Here is a 13,887-nt window from a genome sequence, read left to right as displayed (position 1 = left end):
GTGCGAGTAAACGGCTTTTTGTCTCGTTTTACGCTTGATCAACCAAATAAATGCTAAAGTTTATTTAACTGAATGTATTTTAATCACATTACAATAGGGGTGTCAAAATTAATTGTTTCTTCAGTGCACCGCGATGCAGACGCGGACAATTCGGTATCGATTCAGTAATAACCATAACCGGTTATTATGTAGTGACGTCATTTATCTTCTATGCGCTCTGTCGCGAGGGAGGTGAGCGCCGTTATTTACAACACTCAGCTAACTCAGGGCCGGCCCGTGGCATAGGCACCATAGGCAAATGCTTGGGGCGCTGTATATCCAGTGGGGCGCCAGAAATGAGCGCGCTTCAGTTGGTTTTGTTTTCGATTTTCCTGACACACTTTCAGTGATAGACGGCAATAACTCAAAAAACGCTTACCCTAAAAAGATCTAAAGTGTGTTTCCTACAGAAAGACAAAGCTGGTTATGTTTCACAGCTGTCTTTCTTTTTTTCACTCGACATTACGAGCACTGCTCCGTTTAAGCCTTCGCAGTCTGCGTTTACTTTAGCCGGCAGTGCTCGCGCTGAGAGGAGCTCTCTGTAAGGGACCGTCAGAAAAGTGCTTATTTTTTCCGTTTTTTTTTTGTTTTTCTGCTCTGCTCAGCGCGAGCTCTCCCTGTTGCAAGGGCTTAAGTGTGTTTGTTTGTGTGTGTGTTTGTTTGTTTGATGCTGTCTATGTTTGTGAATGTGTTTGAATGAGAGACAGTGTGTTGCTGTGTGTCTGTGTGTTTATACAGGCAGCATGTTATAGCCTCCCCCCTAAAATATAACACTGTATATGGAAAGCATCGTCAATGCACCGTGATGCACCGAGATATCGAATTGAACCGAATCGATGGCATGATAATCGTAACCGAACCGAACCGTGAGACCAGTATAGGTTCACACCTCTACATTACAACATCGATGTTGTATAAGGAACCGTATAAAATGAGAAAAAGGTTCACAATAACAGGTCACCGGAAGTGTATCAGCATAGGAACAGAACTAGCTCAGCATATATCCTATTTCATTTAAAAAAGAAAGAACAAAAATGCCTTAGCATTTCTACAGCGCAACCTCCTGCTCTCTCTCGTGAAGCCAATATGGAAGTAATTGAAACCGCAATTCATCAACTCGCCTCTGGGGGCTGGCTTCAGGAACTCTAGGGCAGGCATGTCCAAACTCTGTCCTCGAGGGCCGGTGTCCTGCAAAGTTTAGTTCCAACCCCAATCAGACACACCTGGGCTAGCTAATCAAGCTCTTACTAGGCTTTCTATAAACATTCTTGCAGGTGTGTTGAGACAAGTTGGAGCTAAATTCTGCAGGACACTGGCCCTCAAGGACAGAGTTTGGACACCCCTGCTCTGGGGGCTCTATTTTGACGATAAATGCGCAAAGGTCAAAGCCAGGGTGCAAAAGCATTGAAGGCATGACAGAATCCACTTTTGCTATTTTAAGGACGGAAAAAATCTGCTTTGCGCCGTGGCGCATGGTCTAACAGTGTTGAGCTTATTCTCTTAATGAGTAATAGGTGTATTTTAAGAATAAACCTATCAGAGTCTCATCTCAGTGGCTCAAAGTTGCATCGCACCACGGCGCATTTGCTATTTACATGGCAGACTTTGCAAGTGGAAAAACTCAATGCTTCACTAGTAAGAATAGAGTTAAACAGAGCATCTACAGAGCGAGGATGAGAGAATGAGCCTCCTCATTCATTACTTTCACTTTCACTCTCATGGATAGGAAAATGTGTTGTACGCACAGACATCCATTAGCCTACACATAATTAAATACTTGATGTGTGGTAAAAAAACTGAGTTATATCCAAACACACATGCTATGCCCCAACTACGACACAGCGTCTTATATAACTATATTTTTATATATTTATGAAATTACAAAAGTTTATTTATTATGTTTTATAGTGTTTAATGTTTTTATGTTCTTGCTGGGTCTGATGTAACAATTTTCATCAGAGCTTGTGTGGAGTTTGTAATGCAATGTAATGTAATGTAATGTGTATTTATATAGCGCATTTATTGTGTATGGCCATACACCCAAAGCGCTTCACAATCATGAGGGGGGGGTCTCTTCACACCACCACCAGTGTGCAGCATCCACTTGGATGATGCGACGGCTGCCACAGGACAACGGCGCCAGTGCGCTCACCACACACCAGCTATTGGTGGAGTGGAGGGACAGTGATAGAGCCAATTCGGTGGAAGGGGATGATTGGGAGGCCATGATCGTAAGGGCCGATAGAGGGACTTTGGCCAGGACACCGGGGTTACACCCCTGCTCTTTCACGAGAAGTGCCTTGGGATTTTTAATGACCACAGAGAGTCAGGACCTCGGTTTAACGTCTCATCCGAAAGACGGCGCCCACTGACAGTGTAGTGTCCCCTTCACTTTTACTGGGGCATTAGGACTCACACAGACCACAGGTTGAGCGCCCCCTGCTGCCCTCACTAACACCACTTCCAACAGCAACCTAGTGTTCCCTAGTGGTCTCCCATCCAGGTACTGACCAGGCTCAGCCCTGCTTAGCTTCAGTGAGTAACCGGTCTTGGGCTGCAGGGTGACATGGCTGTGGCATGCAGTTTGCATGTTCTCCTCTTGTTGGCATGGGTTTGCTCCGGGTGCTCAAGTTTCCCCCACAAATCCAAAGACAGGCGCAATAGGTGAGTATAGTACAGGCCGTAATGTATGTGTGTGAATGAGAGTGTGTGGATGTTTCCCAGTGATTGATTGCAGCTGGAAGGGCATCCGCTGTGTAAAACATATGCTGGATATTAAGTTGGCGGTTCATTCCGCTGTGGCGACCCCAGATTAATAAAGGGACTAAGCCGAAAAGAAAATTAATGACTAAATACAATTTATTGTGATGGTTTGAATGGCAAAACTAAAGGAAACTGAAACTAATTATTAGCTTAAAGTTCAAAATGGCATTAAATGAGCACAATATTAGATTGCAAATATGCACCATGCTCAAAAAACAAACAAACACACGTGCGCGGTCTAATGATCAAAACAGAAAGTAGGATAAACAACTTATGACGTGGAGCCAGCTCATGCTAATCCAGGCAAAACACAATGAAAAGAGCCTTAACTGATGATTTTAAGCCACTCAATAACAGCATTGCGCTGAGCTTGTTGAAGGGTGTGGCTATTTCTAGGAAAACAAGCAACAATGAAACAACAGTGAGAGGGTCATCCAATAATAATCCAGCTCTAGATAAATGGAGAGATGAGTCAAGGGTTTGGGGGCTCATCTTTCCATTTATGGTGGTATATAGAGGGAATCATTCAGGAGGAATTGTTTTCGTCTTTTCGAGAGGTTCCTCGAGCAGGGAGGGCATCAGGTTTGGGGGATGGGGCGTCCTGGCTGTCAGAATCCATCAGAAACACGCACAAGCACCTCTGGCAGGAAAAGAAGGGGGTTGTCTGCCGCAGCGAGGGATGCTAAATATTAAATACATTCGGTCACACTTTACAATAAGGTTCATTAGGTAAATGTTAATTAATGCATTTACTAACATGAACAATACATCTGCTACTGTATTTGTTTACGTTAGTTAACATTAGTTAATGAATATGCAGTAGTTCATTGTTAGCTCATGTTAACTCATGGTGCATTAACTAATGTTAACAAGCATGGACTTAAATGTTAATAATCCGTTAGTAAATGTTCAATTATGATTAATAAATGCTGTACATGTGTTGTTCATGATTAGTTCATGTTAGTAAATGCATTAACTAATGAACCTTAATGTAAAGTGTTACCATACATTCTTTACTAGATAATGAAATGATGCTTGGCGTTCCAGGGGATGTATTGTTGTATTGTATGTATTGTAAACACATTTCTATTTAGTTTTTGATATTTAGTTTCGATTTTTTGTGATTTTCAATAATCGTAAACAAGTGTAGCCTGACAGACAGCACGTGAATAAAGATGCACCAAACATGGAAGAAAAAGTGGAAAAACATTTGAAGTCGACCATCTGTGACATCTGAATGATTTGAAATGTTCTGAAATGATCCCTCACTGCAAACAGACATTAACCCCTTTCACACAGTGACATCGGTAAATATCCGGAAAATTTCGGAAATTACTTTACTGGTAAATTTAAAACAGTGCTGTTCACACAGGCACGGATGTTACGGTATTTTTCCAAAAAAGTCCATTCACACATCCATTCCAATATAGCAGTAAATTCTGACATCATTATCCAGAAATGAGCTCTAAATGGCTGGGCTTATATTTGTAAACATTTGACTACATTACAAACTCCGTGGATGAATAATCGATACTTCGATAAAAAACACTTTCACATGTCGAGATGTACATAATATGTGTGTGTGCTGGCGCTCACCGGCAGCTTTACGTGAAGACGCGTCAGAGCTTGAAGGTAAACAAAACACAGCTTATCGTATAAGCATCTTAACGATAATTATTTCCACAGTTGGCATTAAGAAGGAACATAGAAATGTTATCTGACTAACATCCAGCAGCTAAATGTGTCTGGAAAAATATTCACAGGCTTTCATCCTCATAAACAGCGCGGATGTGAATGCATCCGAGTGTTCTGACTGGCTGGAGTAGACGTCTCACGTCAGCGCGTACTAGACGTGAACGCAATCTTTACGACAATTTTCCTTATGCGTTCACACAGCGCAGCGTTCCGGCAAATTACCAGTAATGTTACAATTTCTCTTTCTGGAAAATAGCCGGAACAAATTTTCAGGTATTTTCAAAAAGAGTTTGTTCACACATACAGACCTTTCAGGAAAATTACCGGTATATATATATTAAAAAGGAGCTATTGTTGTTGTGCACTGTAACAAAATCCGTTAATTAACAGTTTCAGTACTTTGTGATTCACTGTTGTTTTCCGTTTATAGGGTGTATGCAAAAGGACTGTCAATTTTTTGCCCTTCCAGCCGCAACCCAACACTGGGAAACACCCATACACTCTCACATTCACACACATACACTAAGGCCAATTAAGCTTATTCAATTCACCTATAGCGCATGTGTTTGGACTGTGGGGGAAACCGGAGCACCCGGAGGAAACCTGGGGAGAACATGCAAACTCCACACAGAAATGTCAACTGACCCAGCCGGGGCTTAAACCAGCGGAAAGCGATTATTGTTTGTGCTAATTACTGTTTACTAATACAAGTTTAGAAATCATTTCTGGTTAATGATGTCAGAATTTCACTGTATTTTGTAATGGATGTGTAAATTCTTGAAAAAGTTGACAGTGTGAACAGCGCATTTGTTATTGACCGGTAAACATGCTCTGGTAATTTTACGTATTCTTACTGGTATTACTTTGTGAAAAGGGCTAATAATGCCATCACAACTGGCTATAAATACAGCCCCAAACCGAGATGGACTTTTCACCTTGTTTCATTGAACTCATTAAAGTCAAAATTAAGACCCTCCAGTGATTTTTTTTTTCTCCAAATATTTCCCAAATGATGTTTAACAGAGCAAGGAATTTTTCATAGTATTTCCTATGATATTTTTTTTCTGAACATAGTCTTGTTTGTTTTATTGCGGTAAGAATAAGAGTTTTTTTTTTTACTATTTAAGGTCAATATTATTGGCCATCTTAAGCAATATTTTTGAATTGGCTACAATACAATGACTTGCCTAATTACCCTAATTTTCCTAATTAACCTAATTAAGCCTTTAAATGTCACTTTAAGCTGAATACTAGTATATTGAAAAATATCTAGTCAAATATTATGTGCTGTCATCATGGTAAACATAAAAGAGTGAGATATTAGAAATAAGTTATTAAAACAATTATGATTAGAAATGTGTTGAAATAAATCAAAAATTAGGGAGAAAAAAAAGGGGCTAATAACACTAATAATTCTGTAATAATAATTCTTACTTCAATTGTATTTTGTTTCCTGCAATATTAACAGCCTTTAATTTTAACAGTCCGGAAATTCTTCCCAGGTAAAAGACACTTTCATCTATCTCAAGTAAGATTAATTATTTATTAAACAATTAATAAATATAAAGAGATTAGATGACTTTTGTTTAGCTAGACAAAGAACTTCACGGGCCTCTAGATGAGGAGGTGGAAAACAAGCAGCACTGGGAGAGCATCGAGTTCCGGTAGGGGATTAAATGCCATATGGTGAAGGCCAACAGCCGCAAGGCCGTGAGTAAATAACAACATGTTTTCATTGAGGGAATTGAGCTCTCAATGTGTACACAACCCAATCCCACCCAACAAACATAAACTGAAAGAGGATCTCACAGTCTGACAGGCTACCATTTGGAGACAAATTTATGACTTCCACTCAAGTTAACTAGGATTTCTCCTGGCATTTGAACTAATCTAATAGGGCTGCACAATATATCGCAAAATTATCGTCATTGCGATAAAGGTATATGTAATATATGCATAGCAGATGTGTGCTCATTCATTAATTTTCCTTCAGCTTACCTTGGGTATCTACAGCGGAATAAACCACCAACTTTTTTTTTTTTGCAGCGGATGCCCTTCCAGCCACAACCCAGTACTGGGAAACACCCATACACACTCATACACTACAGTCAATTTAGTTTATACAGTCTTTGGACTGTGGGGGAAACCTGAGCACCCAGAGGAACACGCGGAGAACATGCAAACTCCACAAAGAAATGCCAACTGACCTAGCTTTACTAGAAAGTAAAGTGGCTGAACAGAGGAGGCTTGTTCTTCATTCTTGTGCTGCAGATGCTCTGTTTAACCGTTTTCTCACTAGTGAAGCGTTCAGTTTTTCCACTTACAAAGTCTGCCATGTAAATATCAAATGCACCATGCTGCAACACAACTGACTCTTAAAGGGAAAAGTAAAGGAGTAAAGAGTGAACGTAAAGAGGCTGAATGGAGGAGGCTCGTTCTTCATCCTCGCGCTGCAGATGCTCGGTTTAACCGTTTTCTTAATAGTGAAGCGTTCCGTTTTTCCACTTACGAAGTCTGCCATGTAAATATCAAATGCAGCATGGCGAGACACACCTTACTCTTAAAAGGAAGGAGATGAGACTCTGATTGGTTTATTTCTCAAAACATAACTCATTACGAGAATAAGCGCAACCCCACTTTTACCCGTTAACATTGTATCATAATATAAATCAATAATTTAAAACATTACATTTTTTTTTAATAGAAATTTTTTGAGAAAATGTTACATCAGAAATATGGTTTTCACAATACTTAACAATACTGCATATTCTTCCAGTCTCATGCAGCCATATAATATAGTATGGAGTCAGCCATTTTTTACAGTTAACTTCAGCGTTACGCACACAATATACCATCAGGTTTAAGTAGTTGCAGCACTAAAACAACAAACTGTTTAAATATACAAATTTGTTTCCTTTTTTACCATTTTAAAACTGGTTGCCAAGCAACACAGAACTCAGTTGTACAAAAATCAATGTGATTCACAACCTCTCACTGAGCTGTTTTACAACAGCTCAAACATACAGTTAAAGTCAGAATTATTAGCCCTCCTGAATTATGAGCCCTCTTGAATTATTAGCCCTTCTGAATTATTAGGCCCCCTTTATATTTTTTCCCTAAATTCTGTTTAACGGAGAGAAGATATTTATTTCAAGACATTTTAATAAACATAATAGTTTTAATAACTCATTTCTAATAACTGATTTCTTTTATCTGTATCATGATAACAGTAGATAATATTTTACTAGATATTTTTCAAGATACTATTGTAGTATTCAGATTAAAGTGACATTTAAAGGCTTAATTGGGTTAAGTAGGCAGGTTTGGGTAATTAGGCAAGTCATTGTATAATAACGGTTGGTTCTGTAGCCAATCAAAGAACAATATTTGCTTAAAGGGGCTCATATTAATGACCTTAAAATGTCTATAAAAATAAATAAATTGGCAAAAACATAAGAAATAAGACTTTCTGCAGAGGAAAAAATATTATAGGAAATACTGTGAAAAAATCCTTGCTCTGTTAAACATCATTTGGGAAATATTTGAAAAAGAAATTCACAGGAGGGCTAATCATTCTGACTTCAAATGGATTTCAGTGCTGAAACTCTCTGTTGTACAGTCTAAATGATTCAAACTAAAATAACTAAATGTTACTACTTTCAAGTGTAAGATTTTTGATGCAATTATGAAAAAGAAATATTATAAAATGTAAAATCAAGGAGATATTTTCTTACCGTGCAAAAGGAATGTAGGAAATGCTGTACCTAAAAAAAAAACACACAAAAGCAGTGTTAATACCTAATGCCCCATTAAAAGCTTAACTTAGATTCAAAAACAAACAATCTGAAATAAGACTTAATCCATGAGCACGTCATAGACTCAAGTTACAGCTTGCTTTTAAAATAATGAAATGATGTAATGATACTGTAGATGCAGTGCACTGCATTGTATGTGAACATGCTATCATGAACAAACCTAAAATATACATTAAAATATACAATTTTTACATTATAAATGTCTTTATTGTCACTTTTGACAAATTTTATGTGGACTAGATGAATAAATTAATTTTCCCTGGTTCCTGGGATCCTGTTTTTTTTTTGTCACAAAATTGCATAAAGCTTCACATTTTATTTGTTGTTTGTTCACGTTCAGATTTGTTTTTGAACATTTTCAGCTCATATCCACAATAAGTTAAGCAGATTTGACACAATCAATTTTATCAATGTAATAAAGCTGTAGAAATAAAGATGAATTGAATTAAATAAGGTAACAGTCATCATTTTGGTCACTATACTGTATATGTTTTATGAAATTTTCATACCTTTACATTATACAGTTGAAATTTTTTGACACCATTCTCATTATGTGTTACTCAATATACACTGAAAAAAATACTCAAAGATGTTCCTTGAATTTACTAAAATATTTTAAAGTTAAATAGTTGTAAACAATTAGTTTGGGCTGGATTTAAACAAACAAATTAAGTTAAACATTAATACATTTAATTTGTTTGCTTAAAATTAACACAAATAAATCCTTTGCAAAAATTTTGCAGACATTTTTTTTAGTGTATGGGAAATTACATGTTCTCTAATTTTGATCTTTATTGCATGTGTACTGATGTACTTGTTGTTTAGAAGTCATGAAGATGTCCTACAAGTTTCAAAAGCCATTGTTGAACTGCACTGGGCAACTAAACACACACAAACACACACACACGAAACAAAACCAGGCATGCTTGAACATTCTGTCCTTATCATGGTCACAACCTGTGACATTAATTATCATTTTTGGATTGCTTAGATTAGATCCAGTGTTGCATTCATATTTCAGCTGAACTCCTCTAGAGACCATTTCAATGGTCTCTGTCAAGGTTCATGTCAGTGCTCACAGTTAATCAAATGAACCGCACTAACAGAGCAATTAAACACGTTTGATCTGAACCAAACATCAAAAACAGTGTGAAAACACTCTTAAATGTTTAAAACAAAGCTTTACCAAGCATTGAAGAGCTTCCCTTTACGAGTTCTTAACAGTGAAACTATGCTTGTGCAATGCATATTAAGGAAGCTTTTTAGATTTAATGCAGCAGATACAAATCTCCCCACAAACATTTAGGATTCTTCTCTTGTTTGATGGAGTGAAACGGTGAGCCCTGTCCATTTGGTTCTGCACCTGTGTGCTTCTTGTATCCAAGCAAAGAGGACACACTTAGAGGATCAGATGGTTTCTTCTGCTCTGCTTAGCTACTTTAGTGGCACGGTTATACTACACTGAATAGTCTTTAAGAGGTCTGTTATGTAACTGTGAACAAACCGAAGGATTAAGTATCATTCATGTTCTTTAGATGAACAATACAGACCAAGATGAGTGCTGGAGTTTAAAGTGCTCCATTATTATTCTTTGAATATTATCTTTCATTTAATATTTAACATAGCTGTTTGTAATTGTAAATATCTGCAACGTTTTAAATATCAAAGTGTATAAAAAAAACCTGCGTTCATACTTGTGAAGCTAAAGCAGAAATAACTGAAACTGCAATTAATTGAAAGGCCGAGGGGGAAGGCTGCAAAACAGAGCACATTTCTATTGACTCCAATGTTAAAATGGACAACTTTACAGCAGAAAAAAGGGGGTTACAGTCTGGTACAAAAAAATAATTTGGTGTATGTATCTTATATTACCCTTCATGACAACTGTGAGAGGGGTGAATTTTTTTATAACTCATCCATTTCATTAATATTAAGTCTTAAGCTGTGTTCACACCAGACGCAGCACACGTAAATAGACGCATAAACATTTTGAGTTTACTTGCTTCATTCGGGCATCAAATTCATTTCACAATAGACACAGATTCATATAATTGGTGGGGCTTCTATCTGCCCTCTGACTCTAGCTTCATTGCTAAATGGCTGACATGAATTTTATTGAGAGTAGCTGTGCTTTATGTGCTTTAGGAAGGCTGAAAAACAGTGGAGATTAGCTCAGTGTTGTCCACTAGATCCTGATTTCAGAAGTGCACCCAGCTTTGTGAGTCTATCAACTCCTCCAGAAACTATACCTGGATAACGGAAGCTTTCAGCGGCGCTTCACACTGAGCTGAGCCCAGTTTGATGAATTGTTCTCTGGTGTCGGCAAGAGAACTTCCCCTTGGGACACCAACAACAGGTATTACGTCATAATCACACCCCTACAAGAGCAAGCTCCTGATTGGTTAATAAGGCGCAAAATGTCTGTTAAAGTTCAGATTTTCCAACTCGAGTGGTTCGTGCATCAAACACGAAAAACGATTCACTCGCGCTGCTTCATTCGTGCAAATTGTGCTATTCGCACAGCCTCATTCATGCCGCAGGATGTCTATTTGCATCTTAGCATTGAATTAACATGTAAATCACTCAGGCTTGATGCTTCATCCGCGTCTGGTGTGAACATAGCATTAACAATTCTCCATAATTGAGGATGTGGCCTCACAGACACTACATCCATATTTTCAACAGTCTATGAAAAAACACAGAAAAACAATGCTCACATTTGCAATATGCCAGCCTATGGTCTTAACTAAGTTAACTTAGTTGTTAAGTTAATACTCAGTTTTCAGTGGTGACAACCTAAAGGCCCTGGTATACTTCAAACAAGATTGAAAAATGAACTGAAATGTGACAATTTGGCTGAAACAAAGTTAATTTTGAGTCTGTTTCAGCAGTTTCAAACAGCTCGAAGCAAACTTTTGGCGGAGTTTGTTTTGACTCTCTTTAACACTTCGAGCTGCCATTGGTCCATAGCGATTATGCATTTGGTGAGCATGTTCTAGAACTCTGCCTTTTTGATGGGCGATTTATTTACATCTCGTATCTACGAAGGTCAGACAGGAAAACAACATCCAGCACAACAACACCTGGTTAACTTAGCAACATGAAAACACTGGAGAACAGAGTAGCACAGATCGAGTGGTACAGATGTATCCGCACCTGTATAATCGCTATTGGAGAGCACTGCTGTATCTCATAAAGTCCTAAAAACTCTTTGATTTGACGTCTGTCTGCTGCAAATAGAAAACCTAACCTAAATCGAAACCTAAAATTAATTACTGTAATAAAATACTTTAATTGTCAGGAATCCTTCAGATTTGTTCACTGCATCTGCACAGCCCCAATCACCAGAATACTAATCACCTTCACCTGTTGCTTATCACCCCGCTCATATTACAAAAGCCTGGAACATTCACTCAATCACTGACTGATCTACTTGTTAGTAGCCAGATTAATTTCTCTTCAGTTTAATAGCATATACCTGTCACTGTATCCTGTCCCTAATAGATAAGGTAATTCCGTAACTTTTGTGTGAACCGTTCATACATCGCTGTCAATACTCTGTCAATTCATTTTAGGACAGTGTCATTAATATTAATAACACTTAATCACATTTTAAATTACACATTTTATTTTTACGACTATAGTTGAGGTTAAAAAAAATAAATAAAATAAAAGTATATATATATATATATATATATATATATATATATATATATATATATATATATATATATATATATATATATATATATATATATAAAGGATGCTGTTATAATATTCATGCAATTATAATAGCCTCATGACAACCATGTTTATGACATGGTTATGACGGATTTATTGGTAATGTCAAGTTGTCATGACAAAGACATCTCAAACAGTGTTACATTTGCATTTAAATGACAACTGAATGAATGACACTGAACGACAGATGTCATAAACATGCACGAAATCTCATTCATATTAAAGTGTCATTCAGCATCATGATTATGAATAAGTCATGAACACCTCCTTCAAGTAAAGTGTCTTTTATCAGTAGTAAAAAACATAATTTTTCCATTTATTTACAGCTACAATATATAATCACTCAGCACATCGCTCACGCTGAACTGGTCTATATTTAGCCCACTTTCTCACCTTGCCAAGGTCTCAACCGCCTGCCTGTAAACCTGCGGCCAGACACTGATGACAAACAGCACGCAGGGTTTAATTAACAGGTACATTAGTTCAGATGCCCAAACAGCGGGGTTCCAGAGCTAGAGCAGAACAACCTGCATAATTTGTTTTAGATGCCCAGAGCACAGCACTACAAAAAGTGCTCACGTCAGACCTCTGGCTCCGAGAGTAACTCAGTGTTTGACCTGTTAGGAAGGCCAGGATGAGCTTTATGATATAAACGTACACACACACACACACACACACACACACACACACACACACACACACACACACACACACACACACACACACACACAAACAAACACTGTAAAAAAAAATGGCCATGATTTCCAAAAAATTGTCAGGCCCCTCTTTACTGACTCTGCACTTACCTCCGCTTTACATTTGGAAAGAATTTTTTTCACAAACAGAAAATCTTTTTCTTTTTTTTTTTTTTGAAGATTTGTAAGTTTCCTTTTTCTTTACATCCATTTCTGTTTTTTTTGTAGGTCATATAGAGTTGAAGTCAGAAATATTAGCCACCCTGAATTATTAGCCCCGTTTATTTTTTCCCCTAATTTCTGTTTAACAGAGAGCAGATTTTTTTTTAACACATTTCTAAACATAATAGTTTTAATAACTCATCTCTATTAATTAATTTATTTTATCTTTGCCATGATGACAGCACATAATATTTGACTAGATATTTTTCAGGACACTTCTATACAGCTTAAAGTGACATTTAGAGGCTTAACTAGGTTAATTAGGTTAACTAGGCAGGATAGGGTAATTAGGCAAGTTATTGTATAATGATGGTTTGTTCTGTAGACTATCGAAAACCAATATAGCTTAAAGGGGCTAATAATTTTGTCCCTAAAATAGTTTTTAAAAAATTAAAAACTGCTTTAATTCTAGCTGAAATAAAACAAATAAGACTTTCGCCGGAAGAAAAAAACATTATCAGACATACTGTGAAAATTTCCTTGCTCTGTTAAAGGGGGGGCTAATAATTCTGACCTCAACTGTATGTCTTGTATGTCACCATTTTCCCTGGTTTCATGCTTTATTTAATGCTTTATTATGGGTTTGTCTGTCTGTTCTTTGTTTTTCTATGACTGCAAAAAATATTTTAAAAATGGCCAAAAAATAAAAAGTGCAACCTGGGTAACAGTTACGGTAACACATACGGTAAATAACTGTAAATTGATTTTACCAGAATTTCTTGCATGACAACACACACTGTAAAAAATGGCTATGATTTTAACAGCAAACATGCGACAGTAAAAACCTGTAACCTGATTAACAGTAAGTTTCCTTAACATATATGGCAAATAACGGTTAATTACCTTTCCTAGTATTTCCTGTACTTTATGCTTTTTGTTGACATTACTAAGTTTCATTTTAGTTTTATTCCTATCAG

The 13,887-nt window shown here is 37.2% G+C and overlaps 1 protein-coding gene across 6 annotated transcripts in view; it reads right to left on the bottom strand.

The window, feature by feature from the left end:
• Positions 1-13,887, bottom strand: part of sft2d1 (SFT2 domain containing 1) — a 34,529-nt gene that overhangs the window by 5,694 nt on the left and 14,948 nt on the right. For 4 of the 6 annotated variants that reach the window (XR_015504994.2, XR_015504993.2, XR_015504995.2 and 1 more), the window contains 1 exon segment: positions 8,232-8,261. Coding sequence is in view for 1 of the 6 variants with exons in the window: in NM_200372.1 (NP_956666.1) it covers positions 8,232-8,261 (30 nt within the window). In the remaining 5 variants the exon portion in view is untranslated. 6 annotated transcript variants of the gene reach the window in all.

Source organism: Danio rerio, chromosome 13, assembly GCF_052040795.2.
Source record: "Danio rerio strain M-AB ecotype USA chromosome 13, GRCz13ab, whole genome shotgun sequence".
In the NCBI taxonomy this organism is placed as follows: domain Eukaryota; kingdom Metazoa; phylum Chordata; class Actinopteri; order Cypriniformes; family Danionidae; genus Danio; species Danio rerio.
Note: the sequence above shows the minus strand (reverse complement) of the source record. Positions and strands in the feature narration are given on the sequence as shown.